This window comes from Lepisma saccharinum, chromosome 1 (genome assembly GCF_977018435.1).
Source record: "Lepisma saccharinum chromosome 1, izLepSacc3.1, whole genome shotgun sequence".
NCBI lineage: Eukaryota > Metazoa > Arthropoda > Insecta > Zygentoma > Lepismatidae > Lepisma > Lepisma saccharinum.
This window is the reverse complement of record NC_139229.1, coordinates 21,215,878-21,236,539: the sequence shown is the minus strand read 5'-3', so window position 1 is coordinate 21,236,539 and position 20,662 is coordinate 21,215,878. Positions and strand designations below refer to the sequence as shown.

Here is a 20,662-nt window from a genome sequence, read left to right as displayed (position 1 = left end):
GAGGGGTGACGGAAAGTAGAAAATAAATAGTATTTTGGGGGGTATTTAATGTTATATTTATACACATACAAACCTAAGAAAATATTTATTTTGATACATGTGTGTGGGGGGTGGGGAAGGGGGAAAAGAGAGGGACAGAAAGATATTGGGAGAGATGGGACGAAGAGGTGATTGTGGAAAATGTTTTATTTGACGTTCAGTAATAAAAACAATCAAATCAATGATGATCTTATAAATACCATATTTAATGTAAATTTGTTTTAAAAATGGGAGCGGGGAGCTGTTTGTTTTACGTTCAGTGCAGGATAACAAGTGGAGACACATAGTGGTTCGTATCTCAATTTAAACTGTAGGTCCAGGCCCCATTAGCCTATCTGTGTATAACGTGGATTTAGAATTCAGTAGAAAATAACGTCGATCTAGTATTTTGGATTTTAGATGCGTTGAGACCACTAAAATTTCCAATTCTTATAATAAGAAACCTGTCCTCATATTACCATTTTGAAAGAAAGAGAGTTAGCCTAATTGTATAATCTTTAGTTCTTAGTTTCAAAGAAGACTAATTCAAATAGTAACAATGGGAACGAATGAAGCTTACGAAAATTTTTTGCCACCGTGCGGATTTGAACCTACGACCATTAGAGTGACAACCCAGTGCGATAACCACTACCCCACGAGTTCGTTCCTTCTTACGGCATGATTATGGTTTAAGACCAATTCGTTCAATATGCATTAGAAATATAATCCCCACCCGCCTCTTTATAAACAACACACCCAAACGCACCTTTGTAGCAAATGAAATAAAGGTGGTATAAATGTCACAAAACATTTAAGCAAAATCTACTATATTTACGACGCAATCGTTTTACATGGAGAGGCTACAGCTTCGAGAATTGAGGTTGTGGTTTGACTGTAATTGTAGGATACCCCATATCGATAAGCCAAGGCTCTACTGTGCACTAGATTGGTTCATTTGTAGTGACGTGCTCAGGAATTTGTAAAGAGGTATGTGAATATAAAAATGTGTTAATGCTAATTTTTTAAACAGTGAACTCATAATTTAATATTTCTCTGTCCATCTCATTATCCTACTTAGGAACTAATTAGTATTGCAGGAGTCATACTGAAAAGAAATCTCACGTGACAATGACGAGAAATTAGATTTACGGAAGGAATAGTTTTCATATTTTATAACCTCGAAGGGCCATGGGCTATCTCCCGACTGTCAGTCTCCCTTCCACAATCCTACCTAGAGTTATCTTCAACTGGCAACGAGGTGACGTTGGTCAGCACGTCGAACCCTCAGCCGTTATAGAAGATATCTGAAACCAGGTTACACCAGTCACTCGTAGCTCTCCAATTTCCTCACGATGGTGGGTTGCCACCGGTCCTATACAGATAACAGGCCGAGAACCCAGGACGACTCGAATCCATGCCGTCCCGCTGCAGTCGGAATCCAAAGCACAGAGTCTTAGACCTCACCGTTACAGAGGAGAGTTTTCATATTTTGTTTCTTATAAATGTCGACAATACATTAAATATATTACGCACCAAAAATTAGTGTAAAAAAATAGCCGGTTCTATAAGAGATTCGAACCTTCGATCTTCACTCAACTAGGCCGCTATTTTTAACAATTTCCCATTTTCTCACTCAATAACCTTCGTTGAACGTTGTCTTAAGAGTCGTTAGCAACCTTGTAAACCTTATTAACCTATCTGCTGTCTATCACAAATGTATTTTACAACCTGGAGTACATTTTGATGTCTGCAATTTAGAACTTGACTTTCGTGGTAAGTAATTCTCTACCGTCTACTATAATAAATAAATCAAAGTCTACATATCTCATATTTTGTAAATGCGAAATGTCATTGTTAAATGTTACAAACTATTTCTTATTCCACTGTTAGTTCCACATTTAGCCAAAGCATTCTGGAAACCAGCGTGAAACGTGTTTCCCACACTTCCAAGGTCAGGTGAGTGAACCCTTATCAGTTGCATTGGATGCCTGTGAACATGTTACTTCATACGTCATGGTACTGTGGTGGATTTCTTCACCTTTTTACCTTGAACGGAAGTTATCCCCGACTGGGCACGACGAATCAATCACAGAAAAGCAGACTATCTAGTACATAGCATGCAGTGGCGGATTACCAAATAGGCCCACTAGGCACGTGCCTAGGGGCGGCAAATCTTTTTTCCAGAATATCAAGAAATATAAAAAGTGTCTTACGTACGCAGTGACAATTTAGACCTATGAAACCAATGTTTCAAATCAACGGGTTGCAACACTTTCGCTTCATACGAAAGAAACCTTGATGTATCGGATTTGTGTGTTATCAAGAAATATTTCGTCTGCTCTGCCTCCTTCAGGCGCCAATCAATTTGTTTTTAACCCGTGCTGTGGCTTTTATCACTTACAATGGCAATGCAAGCCTCCCCCTGCAAGCCGCCCCCAGCCTTTGTTGGTTTGTTCTTGTAAATACATACCCCTCGATCTTCCACTAAGCGGTTGTTAATGGCCAGGCAGGAAAGAAGACCGATTGTTTGAAACTCGCATCTGTAACAATGCCAGTCTTAAAAAAAAATAAACACATAAACACTGCTGATGAGTGAGTGAGTGTAGCTTTCGCGTGGACCGCAACTAGTTTTTGTCTTACTGTCTGGTGCATTCAGTTTGTTGCTAGTGCGTTTGCGATTTGGTGTACAAACAAAGTTAAGCCCCTATCACACGGAACTGGATTTCTAGTTGGAATGCCCTAGTTGGCGATGAACTGACTTTCTAGGTAGAAATTATGGCCGCCTGGCTGACTGCTTGACTGGTTTTGAGGAATAGGACATGTTCTAATTGCTACTAACTTCTTCGACTAGATTCTGTGGAACAGCCAATCAGAGCAAAGTTTGGCCATGTGAAGATAATCTGTGACTTTGCAAAGTAGCCTTTTTTGTCTGTGGTTTCCGAGTGCATACAGCACGAAAGGCATGTTTACAATTGAAAAAGCTAAAATATTCTTCCATACGTGTATAGTAAACGTTGTAAAGTATGTATTTTATCAGCGCCGTTCTTCTCTACCTAAAACCATTTAATACGAAGCGATATTCCTCTCGGTTGAATAGTTATCGTATTTTAAAAGTGTGAAGTGATACGTTGTTTACATCTCGCGCGGCCGCCATTATGGGAACGAAAGTCTTTCGACAAGTACGGTGTAACAAGTACAGTGGGATCCATGAGTATTACCGTGTAAATTGTCCACCACCATGTTCGTGCACTTTATTTGACCCAATAAGAGCTTAAGAAATTAAAAGAAAACTCAAAACAAGCTGTTGACAACTTCTGCACCAGCATACATAAAAATCCATCTTTTAAAACACATAGGATGTAAGAGAAAAATTAATGAAAATAGTCATGGACAATTTGCACGGTAATACTCATGGATCCCACTGTACCGTGTGAGGCGAAAACTAGCAAATGGGTAGCCAGTCCAGCGTCAACTAGAGCGTTCCTACTAGAAATCCAGTTCCGTGTGATAGGGGCATTTAGTGGGGCGGCTTATCGTAAACTTGCAAACGAAAAGCGTGAAAGAGAAGCAACCTTACAGAAAAAGCTTGGTACAGTGGACACGTTTTTTAGGCGAAAGGAACAAGTGATTTCAGAAAGCAGTTCAAAAATTGAAGTGGAAGCGGTTACATCGCGTGAACTCTGTGAAACGCAAAATGTCGAAAATATTGTGGGTTTAGTGGAGAAAGAAAGTGCACCTGAGGTTGTGTCCCCTCAGTTCGTAGGAGTTCCTGATTGTGACAGTGAAGATTTAGTTAGTGACGATCCTGCCGAGTGGTGTCTGATTGAGTCTACAATTGACATTCTTCTAAGACGTGGAATTAATCAGAATGCTGAAAACAATTTTTCTAAATCGAAAGACTCATAGCATGTAAGACAAGATTTTTAAATAATAGCGTTTTTTTTCGTAAACTTGTAAATGGCGAATCAATTTTGCGGAATTATTTGGTATATTCGTGCAGCAATGGTGCCGTTTATTGTGCATCACGCAGGTTGTTCAGGGGCAAGACAAACATCGCAACTCACGGCATTTCAGACTGGAAAAACATTTCAAATATTCTAGCATCGCACGAAAATTCTGAAGAACACAAAAACTGCGAGTTGGCACTCCTAACAAGGCAGAAATCTGTTGGGACCTTGGAGAACCATTTTCAATCACATATTCAGACGGAACTTATGTACTGGCCAGTGTCTTGAGAAGAGTTTTTGCTGTCGTAAAGAAGTTGACAAGTCGCGGGCTTCCCTTATGTAGTCACGAAGAAAAATTCCATTCTCTGCACAACGGGTAATACATGATGCCAAGTTTGATCCATTTCTTGCAGAACACATTGAACAGTATGGAAATCCGGGGAAAGGTCATACAAGCTACTTGTCTTCTACAATTTGACTGGTGAGTGGTGAATTTAATTTCTCAATACATTACATAATTTTAGGTATAGCACATACAGAAAATCAATTGTTTGTTATTAATTTTTATCCTTTGTTTTTATTTCAGTATGTTCACTAATTTTTATATTAGCCTGTAAAAATACTGCATAATATACTACTTTTCTTTTGAGAAGGGCGCACATTAAGTTTGTGCCTAGGGGCGGCGAGGAAGCTTAATCCGCCACTGATAGCATGCCATGTATTATTTTGAGCTCCTAGGTTTTGGAAAGTGAAATAAAAAAAAGTATGTAACATTAATTCATAATGGTTGACTTCTTTGGGTATTACTCCAATGAAACTTTTGTCTACTGTTTTCAGTAGATCAATAGGTGTTTTGAAACATCTATGTTAAGATTTTTTAAATTTGATTTACAATTTGTGTGCCTGAAAACTTAGGGTATTTTACACCCGTCACGCTATACGGGGTCCAGCCCCTTATCATGACAAAAATAAAAGCGTGTCTGAAAACTAAAATATCCTTACCTGGGTTAAAAGCTGAGCCTGTGAAGCGACAGACAGTGAGCACAAACAAGGACAACACACACGCAGTCCTACAAAGATTATACTAACAGTAGGTCCAGTCACCAGAGCCTCGTTAGTCTGCAAAATGCAGTTCAGGGTGTACTACATGGAAGTGAGGTTGGTTTAAATTTTAAATAGATATAAAACAAATTGTTAGTGAGTTAGTTGCACACGAACTTCCTGTCAATGCGGAGAACCCAGCCAAACAATAACTCATCTGTTTTTCCAATGCCCCTTACGACAAGCCCATCGGGAACAGTTGTATCAAACCCTACTTCGACTAGCTGTTCCATTTCCTGTGTCAATCCCAACCCTGATAAGTCAGCCTCGAGCTCCCATTATGTGGACGCTATATAGCTTTATAGCTTCGCACGAAAACACAGCATCTCAATGTAAACAAAAACAATAAGGAAGATCACAGTGTAACATACCCAACAGGATACCCTCCCATAGTGAAAGTGAAAGTGTATTGTGCAGGTGCCATAGTGTATTGTGCAGGTGCCATAAGGAATAACGACAGGAGACAAGAAGAAGTCGGATCAAATAAAGCAGTCCCGATGGCTAGAAATTGCAAAGGATAGGCGGTGTGAGCCACGATTAAGCAAGCAAGCACATTTAGGCTAATCAGGACTGAAGGTACATTTTTAAAGTGCGTTTGGAACCCCTATGTACCTCCACCGAGACCCCTTGATTACAATGCAACGACGTTACTACTACGCCATCGAGGGGACGGCTCGATGATTTGGATGATGACGTCTAAGTGGAATTGGAGGTTCCGAGGAAGCAAGAGAAAAGACAAATACAGAAAAATTTCTCAAAATACAGGAAATATATTTTAGAAAAGATACAAAATTCTTGGGTACGCCACTGATTCTATGCATAATTTAGTGGCCTTTCCAACGTGATTTCACATATATGATTTTTGTTACGCCAATAGAATATGGACAATTTATTCAGCTGCCTTCCTCTACCCAGTACGAGCAAACCGAACTACACTTGCGTACTTCCCTCTCATCTTGAAGAACTAAGATGTTACCGATGTCACACCACGATTAAACGTAATGGCGCAAATCTAGAAAATGCATTAAAATCACGCAGGGACTTCAATTTAGGACAATGGGATGTACACACCTTCGCTTGTACGATGAATGAGAAGGGGTTTGTTTTCAAGTCTTTTTATGCAGAAAGACGAGCCTCCCTATCCTCCCAGCGGAGGCTCAAGAGACAAGATATATGTTCAGTCGGGCAAGGTGGACTTTTGGCGACCTCCTGCCTAATGAAAGAAATTTTCTGCTGTGCCACCCCTTAACTTTCCACCACCCATCAATAAAAAATATGACCGTGTTGTGTATTTATGGTTTTAACGAGGAAAAACATTAACATTATTTCTTAAATACCTTAAGTGTTACTGTTAAAGAGCACGTTCATGTATTTATTTAATACCTACATGATGTTATCAAAATAACAGTAATGTCTTAGCTTAAATTGCTACACAATCTTGCAATACACTTACTATGTCATGCAGCAATAACTTTAATTAATTTTTATCTATTCAAGGGAAAACCTCAGTTTGGCACCCCCGAGGGTGTTGCCCCCGCCGGTCGCCCAGCCCTTAAGGCGCCCTGACTGAACCTACAGTTGAAAGTGAAATCTGATGTGTGCCTTCATCAGGTATTGAACCGATGAATATAGCAAGGAATAAGCCTCCGTGATCCAGTGTGTGAAGCGAGGCATCCTGAATTCAAATCCATATTATGAAGTACTTTGTGGTGTCTGCTAACTGGACTTCCACGATTTTAGCAGATGACGGGTGCTTAGTTAGTAAATGCTCTGGAAGAACTGAACTGCTTATATACTTAATTGACTGGTTTTATATATGTAGTTCCAGAATTAACAATATTGTGAGAGGTCTCAGCCCACATACTGAATTCAGTTATATAATTTAGGTTCAATTATGTCAGATGGTTATTTATATTGTTTGTATGTATTTGTACCACATTTCAAATATTTCATTTTGTGGCCCCCTTTCGTTATTTTTTCTCCAGTGTAGGGCTCGAGGCTGTAGCCCTCCATAAATCCAGGCCTGTTATTTCCCTTTGATATTCTCTTTCTAAAAAAATTAATAATATATGAAAAACCAGGTAAATGTTTAGCATTGACAAAGAAAAAACTATTCTATTCATTAAATCATTACTCATTTAAGAATTAGCATAAAGAGGCAGGAAAGCAATGTAAAATAAGAACTCGGTCAAAGTAATTTTCCAATAATCAAGCAGAAAAGACACTCTTAAATGGATTAGATTGGGGGAAAACGTTCTTATTCTAATAACGCTATGATAATGTGCATTTGGTATTTTTTCATCTTTCAGGCGAATATGGAAGACATCATCATCAAATCACCTGTGCACGTAGATCCAAGCAAAATACCCAAGATGCCAGTGCAGGAATTCTTGTTTCAGAAAATTAGAGAACATCTTCCAGTCAATGGAAACAAGCCATGGGTGGTAAGAGATACTTGAAGTATATTTAATGCATGTTTATAAGGTTACTACATTAGCATCAGCATGGGTGTTGAACCGGCCCTTCGACTAGTCCCCTGCAAACTGGAATTGCTCATTTAAAGTTACAAAAAAGTAGAAAACCTGTTGTTTCTTTCTTTAATAACAGAAGTAAATATAAGTTAGAATTTTAGCAGCATAATCACAGTAAAAACTCCATTAGATTGAAAAATTGAATATAAAATATAGGGGCCAGGTTATGTTTTCATATTCTACCATTTGAGCGAAAGAATTGTTCTCAAATTTGCAAAATTTAGAATTTTGTATGAGGTGTCACACTTATGAGTAAAATTTTCCCATTACTTTTTTAAAGTTTCTTCTTGAACAAGGTGTGTAAAGCTTTTATGTAGTTATTGAAACTTCCAGTACAGTACAAGGAATTTTAAACCAGAAAGAAACAACAGTAAAACAATACACTAAGATTAAAAACATACAAAAAAGAATAACATAAAATAAACAAGCCAAAACAGTACCAAGGTAAGCAGACCAGTTTCACAAGAGCATTACTTATTTACAATTTTTTTTTATGTTGGTGATAAAAGATGAAGTGTTTATCTTTGCAATTTGCAATCAGAATTTATGTTCCTTCCACTAACAAAACCAATGAACTTATTTTTTCACTACCCTTTATATAATAATTATTATATAATCTATATAAGCAAAAATGTGAAATTCACATTCTATTTCCATTTCAGACTGATGTAGTAACTGGAAAATCCATTACATTTTCCGAAGTGGAATCAATGTCCAGAAAAATTGCAGGTGCTCTGTGGAGTAGAGGTTTCAGAAAAGGTGATATCTTGTTCTTCAACACTTATGACACTACAACTCTTAATTTGGTGTTCTTTGGGGTATGGATTTGCAATGGAGCTGTCATGGGTTCATGTCCTGATGATGGAGCAAGTAAGAATTTTATTATTCTCACTTTGTGATTATACATAATATGTTGAAATATGATATACAGTATTGCATGTGATCAGATGTACTGCACTAATTAAATCATGAACAGTGCTCAAACTCAAGGGGGATCATAACCCCCCCCCCCCCAACCGAGCTAGCAAAATTGTCTCATTGCCACCATGTTAAAACATGGACATATTGGAAGGTAATTATTTGTAAAAGAATAAACTGAAAAACCAAAGAAGAAAGATACTGTAACAAAATATATTGTTCACGTACTATATCACATAGTAATGCATAAAAAAAACACTGTCCTGATACAAAATACAGATTGCAAGAAAATTTACTTTCTCAAATGAATTCCATTTCCACATGTAACATTGCTTATAGTGTATTTGTTTCTCTGAACAAAAAATATGAGCCAAAAAAATATACATTCATTACTTACAATGCAGCACCATGTTCACAATTTACTTTCTTTTTCTAGGCGAGTTACTTCATCTAATACATGAAACAAGGCCAAAGTTTATGATGTGTGATGCTAAAACTGAAGAAAAAATGACAAGCATAGTGAAAATGCTAAATTGGGATGTTTGCTTATTTTCAATAGATAAGGCAGATGGTGTGACGTCCATTGGAGAAGTATTACTAGAAGGAACATGTGGTTAGTCATCCATTATCAGTTATCATGGAAAATATCTAAACAAAATGCAATGTTATATTAAATAGTTCAATGGTTATAGTTATAGCTTGAAATCAGGTGTTCCACAAGTTCAGTACCTGGTAGGTGTGTAAATATACAATTAAAATGGAACAGTTAAACGAAAACAGGTTAAATAGGAAAACCTCATCTTCATGTGCACAAATGGTAAGGCATAGTTTGATGATAAAGTAATGTATCTTTATATCAACAATGCCAGAAAGATTGTGGTCAATGTAATCAGTCATCAGGAAAACTGTAATGATCCGACAGGGGAAGCATTTCTGTCCATGACTATACAGCCAGCACAATATTGCTGTTGTAATTGAATTATTAAAACTGCTCTAAAATTCGTATTTTTCCTTTTTGGTAAACAAGGAAATAATGGTAAATCGAGGCAATAACTGCTTAAAGGACATTTGTCAGGATAGAGAAGTTATCAAAATATCAGCATGTTGCTCAATAAGTTCCTAACAATGATAATTTTTTTATTGTTGATTTGCATTAGCTGCCTTAATGGCCAAGTGTGTTATGGGTGTTGCTCAGCCTTACCACAAAAGGTTCTGCATTCAAGTTGTGTCCTCAGCATGGAACCTTTTGCACTTAGGATCCAAGCAACTGAACCACCTGACTACAAAATGATAGTTTAACCACAAAATTACAGAGGCGTATTCTGAAAATTTGACCTGGCTTATTGCAAAAATTCTTATTTATTGTATATATTTATTATGCACCTCATCTACATTAATTAGATATAATACAGAGCATTCCCTACGAGACTCAGCAGCAAGCGGCCCGGCGTCAGAGTATGTCTTTCCCGGCGGACGGGGTCTGTGACAGTCGCACGCTAACAGTCTGTTTTTTTTCGCCTCCATGCCTTTGCTCTCTTTCCCTTTCTGTTGACGTTGTAGAATGACGCCAGTATAATCCTCCCTTGGAAGTTGTGTTGTAGATTGTGGCTTAATATGGCACCACAAAAGTTTACATTACAACAAAGGATTTATCTTGTCGAGTGTTACTTTGGAAAGAGGAATTGTGGAGAAGTACGGCATCGTTTTGCAATGAAATTTCCTGGTGTTCCCATTTCACATAGGATCACTATATTAAACCTCGTAAAAAAGTTGAGAGTAACAGAGTCAGTTCTGAATAAATAAAATAAAAGTGGAAAGAAAAATGGGGAAATCTTAAAAGAGAGTATTGTACGAGAAATCGGGAGAATTACAGTAGATGAACTTGCACGTGTAAATGCCAATTTCCTTCGGAGATGCCAGGAATGTGTTGCAGCAGAGGGACATCATTTTCAACACCTTCTGTAGTCAAGGTTAGTACACAATATGAAAACTGTAATTTTAACAGCCGACTCTAATGACCGGGAAAGACAAGTGCTGATGCCGGGCTGCTTTCCGCCGAGTAGCGAATGTCAGGGAATGCTCTGTAGAAATAAAACAGCAATGCAGGCATGCAAGTAAAACAAAAACAGAAGTCTAACAACTTAAAATTTTCCAGCAATTTCTATATTTTTCATACATTTTCCCATTGAACCTAAAATTAGACCTGGATCCTCCTTCACCAAGGGAATCTTCCTTCATGTAGCAACACTGCCTCTGCCAAGCATGACACACCCAAGTAACCAAAATGGTTGGCCCAATGTAAAAACATACCATTGGGCAACAGTAATTTTGGCTGTGGTTCCAACATTGGCCCAACGTGTGGTTCTTACGATGGCCCAATGTACAGAAAACTTTAGAATGGATAGGTTTGTGTTCTGATATATAAATAATGTATTGTGAGGCCAAATTTAAACAATAGTACAAATTATTTGTGAAAATAAAAATAATATACAGCACTTTCTCAGTCACATAGTATCATTATTTTCAATAGCTTCTACTTTAATTAAAAATATATTTTATTTTAAATGTGGAGTAACTGAAATATTCGAAAAGGAACACTGTTACATAGTATATTACTTATTTTACATTCTAGAATTTACAGCATACTCCTGGAAGTTGTCTTAGCATAAAAAAGATGCTTTTAAAACTGATTTCGACTCACTTTTCCATAGTTGGACAAACGTTGGCCCAACATCAATTTGCGAACCAATGTAAAGCCAACATTCCCACGTAAAAACTGACATTGGCCCAGTGGTTGTGGTTACTTGGGACAGAAAGCAGGAAGGAACAAGTCACAGATTGTTCTCCCACCAAAGCTGCTTGGAGCGGTATAACTGACCACACAGACCATTTTCTTTAAATAGCCACTCATCCACTGTCTCTTCGGCTCCCTTTCTCCCTGCCTACAATCGGGGAGAAACCCCTGTTGTCAGAAGGGTACGGTGGAGAACATACATAAATCAGTCTTTTAAGTTTTTCAAATAATTTACTTAAATTCTGGTTTAGAAGCTTGTTTTAATAGTTTGCATAATATATAATAATCAATTAACCAAATATTAAAGTTAAATGTATAAAAATATATGAAAAAAGTTGGATTAACAGCGGTCAACATGGAGAATGTGCCAATGCAAAATTACTTAGAAAACTCGCACAACTCAGAAAACACAGCTTCCTTAAAAATTTATTGTAGACAAACACGAAAAACTATCCTTGTAATGAAAATTATGTGGATTTTGTTGATGGCTGGATTTAGTTAACAATTGCTTCTTTACTGCATGCATATATCATAGATACTCATATTTTTCAGTGCATCATCTTTCACATGGCTTTCAATTTCATATTTTTTTAGAAGTCCCTGAAGACAAGTCAATAAATTATGAAGAGCACATAATTTTCCTTCCAAATACAAGTGGCAGTACTGGAATTCCAAAATCTGCTATTCATACACATTCATCACTTCTAGCTGCTATTTGGATTGGAGAGTAAGTAGAAGTCATTTTTATTTTAAAAGAACGACTATAACATCATTCATCAGGTTCACAGACTATTGCTCAAAAATTGGAAAATAAAATAATCCATTTTAACTAATGTGACCATGAGCACATGATAATAAAAACAAGTGACTTTATCAATTTGCTTGAATGCTAATAATTGGCAAAAACATTTTAGAAAAAAAACATTCTTGCATATTTTACATGTCTCAAAATATACAGGGTGCCCCAAAAGTTGCATAATCATTATAATCAAACATAACTCATGACATAGACATGCTTGATTGAGTTTAGTTATAGGTGGAAGATTCTTGTGCCTACATGGGGGAGGTGTTTAATTAAATTTTACTGAATGGATATATAGCATATCATCCATGTTCCCCATTTCAAGCACTGATATAACTGACATTTTGATGGATATGTGTGTGTGTGTGTGTGTGACATTACAAAGAAAATCATAAATTCCATTTTATCTAAATAGCTATTTTTTTTCTATTTTCAGGTATGGATGGCCAGTGACATCTATGCTTCATCTCTTTAGTAATTTCCATGTAGTGAGTGTGATTGTGGCTTGTGTATTTCTGAAAATTGGGCAATCTGTATATAATATGTCCAAATATTCATTTCAGAGATATCTACAAGGAATTGAAGAGTACAAGGTATGACTTCTCGTTGCTTAATGTAAAAATTATAATATATATTATTATTGTTCTACATGGTTAGGCACTATTTCAATAATTAAGAAAAATTATTTAATGTACAAATTCTTTATACTTATGGTCCAATTTTGATTTACGTCTGTTAACACATACTGTGTAGTTTTAGATTACGTAAGATCTTGATCAATATATGCTTTCGTAGTTAGGTTAGGTAGGTTGTTTGATTCTCTTAGCATTAAAAAGATGTCCATGCATTCTACCAAGGTTCCGATTTACTTCTACATTCATTCCCACTAGTCTACGATACTTACTGCCACTTGTCAACGGAGAACACCTTGTCTATGGGAAATGCGCATGCTTTTTTTCTTTTCAACATAAACAACTTTTGGTAACAGTTTCATACATCGGAGACACATTTCTTCAATTTTACACAAGAAACTACTTACGGAAATGAGTTTCTCCAAGGTTTACAACGTTCGTCGAGGTATTTTCTTTCATCATGGAATATATTTGACCAGGAAATCATGTATTTTTAACGAGAAATATTTCGCCGACGCACAATTGCCATTGCTTTCATTTGCTTGCCCTACGGCAACTGGATGCTGCGTCCGTTTGATGAAGTAAGCTCCTGTCATTTATTTTAGAAGGACCACTTTTCATGGAATGTCCCAAATGCTGACACCAGTAGTGCAATTGGTGCCAAAACTGCAGGTGGGTGGGGAGAGGTTGCAAGAACAGTTTGCTTTCTCTTGGTAGCTTAGCATTTATAGACCATAGCTCAGGGTCAAAATTAAGGAGGGGGAGGACAACTGCCCACTGCCTAATCGCTGCCAGTGATCAACACTTAGGTGAAAATGTTAGCCATGAAGCTTACTTGTGTTTATCTCTCATATGAAGTTCTAATTTTTTAAATTTGGAAAATTCGTGGAACCATCTATATTTTGGGTTAAGTGCTAGGGTAAGAAAACACGAAGTTTTGATCTGGTCCATGCATTTTACACTAAATATTTTTTTTTAATTTTTTTTTTTTTGTTGAACTGAAATACTAAATACGTAACTGTAAACTTATTGACTGTCAAAATTTTAGCTTTTAAAAAAAGGAAATGAAAGATGCTCTCAACTGGGAGGGACTGCTGACTGTCCCCCCTTCCCCCCTTTGTGACACCCATGCATAGAAGTACACAGCTACTGAAGTTTCTAGCCAACTAAAAACAAGAATATTAAACACACACAAATGACAAATAGTTATTTAATTGTCTAATTATAATTAGAGTATAATTGGTTTCATATAATTTGTTACTTGCCTTCGACATGAAATTCACTAAATTTTCTTTATCTTTATTCTTCATCATCATCATACATTGGCTGATGGATTTAATTTACAGACCAGATTTTTTAAGTTTCTGATCCCATATTAATGAAGTTTTAACACTTTTTACCAACTTACACACACTAAAAACCTTTCACTACAGAACAGCTATAATAGCAAGTCTATTGCGCTTCTATTTTTGACATCATCCATGAAAATATTCATTCCACAGCTGCATTTGTAGGGGTAGGGTTCCATACATTATTGGTCTCAGCCATTTTGTAGGTAGTGTCATCAGCACTACATTCTGTCTGTCTTATCCCCGCCAGGTACCCATTTATTTGAGGCTGGGTGAACCCCGGAGCTGCCTTATGCTGGGAGAAGGCTAGAAAAATGCAACCTTAGATCACCCACACCAGGGTTGATCCTGAGTCTCCCACCTAGTAGTCAGACACACTACCGACTAGACCAGCATATAAGCATTTGCTATTATAATTGCAGCATCCTTTCATCTATTCACAGTCTTATTATTCTCTTCTCTTCATCTTCATTGTTCCAATTATGCTCACAACTGCAAAAGTTATGTAAAATAAGCAATATAAAAATGCAAATGCATAAAGCACAAGAATTTATTTTCTAGCCAGAAGCATTGGGAATCTTTCCTTTCATTATTGTTCAGATGAGTACCAACCACGAAGTAAGAGAGTTTGATATCAGCAGCATTAAATTGGTATTCTCAACTGGAAGCATTTTGACACACAGAGTGAAGGAAAAATTTAAGGATAAATATCCAGATATTGAAATTTCACATGTAAGTATTATTTTCATAAATTTTAGTACATTGAAGTTGTATTCTTTTAAGGGAAAATTCAGACTGAAACGACAAGCAACACGTGACATTTGTTACTTTGAAATAAGCCAGTCAACAGAATCGTTTCACACCATAGCAGCATGACACGCTGCACAAGGCTGTGTTGGAATGGTGAAATCCTCAAGTGGCACGTGTCACCAGTCGCTTCAGTGTGAATTCTCCCTGAAACATTTCAGAAATGGGAGACTTTTCTCATTCAATTAATTACACAGTGCAACAAATTTAAACTTTGTGTCTTGCCGCAAGATGAAAGAAGGTGTTCTTTACTAATTCAAATACACTGATTACGAAAATGAAATCAGAAATGTCCCATCACGTACCATTTTTTCTGGAGAAGATATGCCACATGTACCACTTTGCCTATATTTCCTGTAAAAAAAAGGTAAAGTGCTCCCCTGTGCATAGCACCACGCCATGAAGGTGTATAGGGGGTGTGGGAGTAACGCCCCACACTTTCTTGATCCGGTCGTGAGTGGGGGTGATGTGATCAGCATCATGCCCCTGACCACCTTTACCCTGCAGGGTTTCCCCCCAGGTACCCATGTTATTCGACACTGGGTGGGCGCCGGGGCCGCTTCCAACGTTAGAAAAGTTCCCGTATTTGAACCAGCCGGGGATCAAACTCGGGACCTTTAACATGGTAGTCAGACGCGTTACCGACTGAGCCACTGTGGCCAACCTATAATTCCTGTAGTTAGCAATATATTGTAATTCATCGAAAAACAAAGTAGCAACTTTCCAGACACTTGGAAACTACTCCATTACAGTACAAGAGGATCCTGTAGCTGGATTAAATACAGATCATGGAACAAAATTAATTGTTTGTATTACAAAACATAAAAAAAGGTACGAGAAAGCTGCAAAAAGCTTGAAATGTACCTACAAATTAGAAACGTGTCCTGGAAACGTTCCGTTTGTTGGTGGATGGTGAAACTTCTTGTAGGAGTGTCCAGCACTAATCTGCCAAATGGTTTGGTGTCCATCTTCTCATATATCGTCTTTCCATGTCAGCGATATCTTGGTGAAACCGCTCACCATGTTGGTCACTCACATCTCCGAGATTAGGCGGGAAAGAATTCAAATGAGAATGCAGGAAATGTACGTATTTTCAAAGACATGTTGCACCCCATAGCCTTGTAACAGTCCAGCATGTGTTCCCTCAGTTCACTGTAATTGTCAGACCTGACGTTTCCCACGAATTTGTGCATACATCTTTGAAGACAAGACAAGCTGCCTTCTCAGTATCTGTCAGCAACTCTTCAAAGGTTATGTCTTTCATCAAGCCAGGAATATGAGGCCCAATGAAAATACCTTATTTAATTTTTGCAGTACTAATTGCAGGAAATTTGGACAGTAAAAATTGAAAACCCCTGCCATGTTTGTCCATTGCTTTCACAAAATTCTTCATGAAGCCCAATTTCAGATGGAGCACACTGTTTTTGTCAACAAGGGGTTCATGCGACACATTTTTTTCACCTTGATTGAAGCTTTCTCTCAATGGCCACTGTTTCACTACGTAATGGTCTTTCCTTGCCCTACTGTCCCAGTGACACAAGAAACAGCAATATTTTGTGTAACCAGTCTGCATTCCCAGCACAAGCCCCAGAACTTTGTGATCACCACAGATTTTCCATTTGCGGTTCGAATAGCCAATATACTTCAGAAGTAGTCTCATGTTCTCGTAGGTTTCTTTTAACTGAACGGAATGGGCCGCTGGTATCGAAGGTTTCTCGTCTCCGTTATGCAAGAGAACAACTTTGAGACTAGTTTTTGAGGAATCTATGAATAGGCGCAATTTTTCCGGATTTTGAATCATTCCAAATTCTGTAAACAGCCCATTTATGTCATTACAATATACCAGACTCTCTGCCATTGAGAAAAAAGTGGAAAGACTAAGCTGTCGTGTACGGAATGATATACTAGTGTTTGGTTGTAGCAGGTTTTTTTCTTGAAGACGAGACCCACGTAATTCTGCTTGACTTTTTGAAAGATTCCGATCTCTTACAAGATCGTTCAATTCTGCCTGTGACTATGACTGTGGTTGGGGGTGTGATGTAGATGGCATGTAATCAAGATCTTCATGATCACTACCATCGTCTGTTTCATCTTCCAGTGTCCATTCCACTGATGGTTTTGGAACTGGGAGAGAATCAGAATGCAGAACTGGGCGCATTGCAGATTCCAAATTTGGATATGAAACTTTGTTTTGATTTACTTGAGATGCCTGTTACTTTTGTTAAACAAAACTAGCAATCTGTTATGTGGTGTCTAGGTTTCTGCCACAACTGTGGTCGGCAAATGGCATAGATGGGTGGGTTCCATGCAACCAACATATTAAATAGCGGGAGCAACGTGAGCAACAGTTCTGTGGTGCCCAACACTTACCCTCATCTATCTACCTTTGATTCAAAATACAACTCGTATGCCTTTTTGACGAGCAGAGAAATGGGATGTCTTTGCGACTTCATCGTAAACTCACCACACACATAACAGAAAAGGTTTGGTGAATTAACACACATCCTAGACATCGCTGAACACAAGAAACACATACAAACAGTATTCTTCATGTTAGGGGATTTGCACGACACACACTGCAGGAAGACACTGCTTGATCCCACTAGCAACTAACTGATGCTGTGACAACAATAACATGCAGTCGTGCGCTGATAAAATTGTGTTTCCAGAGAAAAGTTTAGGTGATAGTGAGAAACGGTTTTCACTATCGTCATCAGGGCACTGAACTCCATAGGAATCACATGTTTTTGTTCTGCGGCAATTTTCATTGTCGCACAGTGTTATCATGTATAAAATAGTAGATAAACTAAATAATTTATAATCTTAGTAATTTAAAATTAGGTTTCTTATTCCCTCTTCAAAATTTACTGACAAGAGAAGGTAGCAAAATGACTTCCTAATATAAGGGTGGCCCTTGAGCATATTATTCAAGATAATGAAAGAAGAAAACTCTGTAATGGTAGAATTTGGAACTTTACAGAAGAACATAATGGTTTTTCTTGTATGTACGCATTGCTTGCATTGTAGAATTATTTTCCTGTAGTTTACAGTTATTACAAGCATTAGAAAACAGTTTTTTGTTGTGACGTTTCACGAGAACACATGCTCCCTTCATCAAAAAACAAGTGGAGAGAAAACTAAAGGAAAAGAGAAATGCAGGCAAAGATGAAAAATCTGTTGAAAAGAAATTTGTGTGCATTCCATTCTACAAGGGATTCTCACATAAAATTGCCAAATTTTTTAGAAGATTTAATTTCAAAATTGTTTTTAGATCACCAAGAAGTTTGGAATGTACATTTAATGAATTCAAAATGAGAAACTCTCTACCAGATGTGGAAACCACAGGAATATATAATATAAGTTGTTCATGTTCAAAGGATTATGTAGGACAAACAGCAAGGAAAATGGCAATACGATGGCACGAACACGATTTGGGCATTCTAAATCTAAACCCAAGAACAGGTTTGTCAGCTCACATCATCGAAGAGAAGCATTTGATTAAAAAGAGAAGGGTTTTAAAAAGATTGACGGGAAACATAGATTTGAATGTCTGGGAGGCTTCGTTCATTGCAGAAGAACACTGGAATAAATTAAATAATGAAAATGGTAACATAGATCCAGTATGGAGTTTTCTTTTTCACAAAAAGAGTAAGCCACCATCTTTAAAATTTAAAGTAACAAAAAACATCAAGAGACTTTGTGAAAACAATGATGACTTTGAATTACCTGATGATATTTGGGATTCATAATTTTAAATAAAAAATAATGTGATCAAATTTTTTTTATCTGAAATAAAAATAAAACAGACTGCTTCTTTTCACAGTTAAGTTGCTATATTACAACAATGTAACATTGACAACATCCATTATATAACGGATTCTTTTTTTTTTGTTTAAAAAATTGCTAACCATTGTTATAACTGTATCTTTAGTCAAAATGAAAATAAATGTGATGAAGGGAGTGTGTGTTCTCCTGAAACGTCACAACGAAAAACTGTTTTCTTATGCTTGTAATAACCGTAAACTACGGGAAAATAATAGAACATTAATGATCGATTCATTCCTAGCTGATAAATATTAGAATCAAAATGAATAAATTGTCTGTGTCTCTGTGTTTGAGATGTCCATTTAGATTAGACGATTGTTTTAACAGCCATACTGAATTGCACATGCCAATATTATTCTTGTATCTATTTTCTTCAGGGATACGGAATGACAGAAATGTTCCTTGCTACAAGTACACTATTAAGCAAAAAATACAAGAATTGTAATTTCGAAGTTGCTTCAAGTACAAAAATAGAAGGTATTTATTTACTTCAATCAATGAAAGAACACAAAAAAACTATTAAATATGCAATTGTAAAAACGTCAATAGTTACTAATGATAGTGGATAATTTACATATGCAGACAGATATATTGTTGCATTAAGTTATAATTTTGATTCAGTAATATTACATAACTTTTTCTTTTCACTGTCTTCTTCATGGTACATTCTGAAAAATTTTACATTCATTGTTCTTAAAAGATAAAATTAAATGGATTTAGATATTGCTCTGGAGAACTTTCTTGCCTTTTTTATGGTCTGGTTTTATTCTAAGGATTTAATTTTAGAAATGTTGAATATAGCTTTTATAAATTTGTTAATATTTAGATTGTACATATTTACCACTATTTGTACTACATTTTTGGCACAACAGTTGTGTGTAGTGTAATGGTACAGTGGGATCCATGAGTATTACCATGCAAATTCTCCATCACCATGTTTGTGCACTTATTTGACACAATAAGAGCTTGGAGAATTACAAGAAAACTCAAAACAAGCTGTTGATAACTTCTGTATAAAAATCAATCGATTAAAAACACACAGCATGTAAGAGAATTATTAATGAAAATAGTCATGGACAAAATTTGAGAAATACTAGTGAATCCCACTGTACTCTTGGAATGTTCACTTGGTATTACATAATTATGGCTAAAATTAATTATGGCCAAAACTGTAATTATCACACAAAACATATAAAATTATTAAACGTAAATTTCTGATATTTGATGAAAAATTACTTTAACAGTGTTTATATAGTACTTAGATCTGCTCGTATTGTAATTTTTGCAATTACTTCACCATATTAAGATGTAACTTTGACGTTGTAACAATATATCTATATTTACAGATGGAACATCTTTGTCCACTGGGCAACTAATGCCTCTTACAGTTGCAAAGGTTAGTATTGTAACAACATTTTTCACATAATATGTGCAATTATTGCTGAGTCACAACACTTTGAACAGTAACAGTTCCGTATATCGGAAACACATTTCTTCATTTTTACAGAAGAAACTACTTACGGAAATGAGTTTCTGCAAGCTTTCCAACGTTTGTCGAGGTATTTTCTTTCATTGTGGAATCTATTTGACTGGGAAATCACGTACTTTTCAAAAGAAATAACTCGGCGACGCACAATTGCCATTGCTTTCGCTATATGAACTGCATGCTGCACACGTTTGATGACGTAAGCCCCTGTCAGTGTTTCCAACCCCTTATTTTTCACTATGCTTGCCTAACTGAACCTAACCTAATCTTATCGGGAAATGGTTCGTGGGGCTATCCGTCAGCTACCGTGCATAATGGTTCATGGGGCTATCTGTGAATGGTTCATGGGGCTATCCATCAGCTACCCATGCATAATGTACAATTTCCACCAATGACGAACACGATAGTAGGTATTTTTCGGTAAAGAGTGTTGGAAACACTGCATAACCACA

At 36.8% G+C, this 20,662-nt stretch overlaps 1 protein-coding gene across 1 annotated transcript in view; it reads left to right on the top strand.

Moving 5' to 3' along the window:
- The window catches only part of LOC145997191 (uncharacterized), a 36,057-nt gene that overhangs the window by 6,657 nt on the left and 8,738 nt on the right, over nucleotides 1-20,662 (top strand). The window contains exons 2-9 of the mRNA XM_083133961.1: nucleotides 7,376-7,510; nucleotides 8,260-8,467; nucleotides 8,952-9,128; nucleotides 11,904-12,036; nucleotides 12,548-12,704; nucleotides 14,654-14,824; nucleotides 19,102-19,201; nucleotides 20,071-20,120. Of these exons, the coding sequence (XP_082990087.1) occupies nucleotides 7,376-7,510; nucleotides 8,260-8,467; nucleotides 8,952-9,128; nucleotides 11,904-12,036; nucleotides 12,548-12,704; nucleotides 14,654-14,824; nucleotides 19,102-19,201; nucleotides 20,071-20,120 (1,131 nt within the window). The remainder of the gene's footprint in view (nucleotides 1-7,375; nucleotides 7,511-8,259; nucleotides 8,468-8,951; nucleotides 9,129-11,903; nucleotides 12,037-12,547; nucleotides 12,705-14,653; nucleotides 14,825-19,101; nucleotides 19,202-20,070; nucleotides 20,121-20,662) is intronic.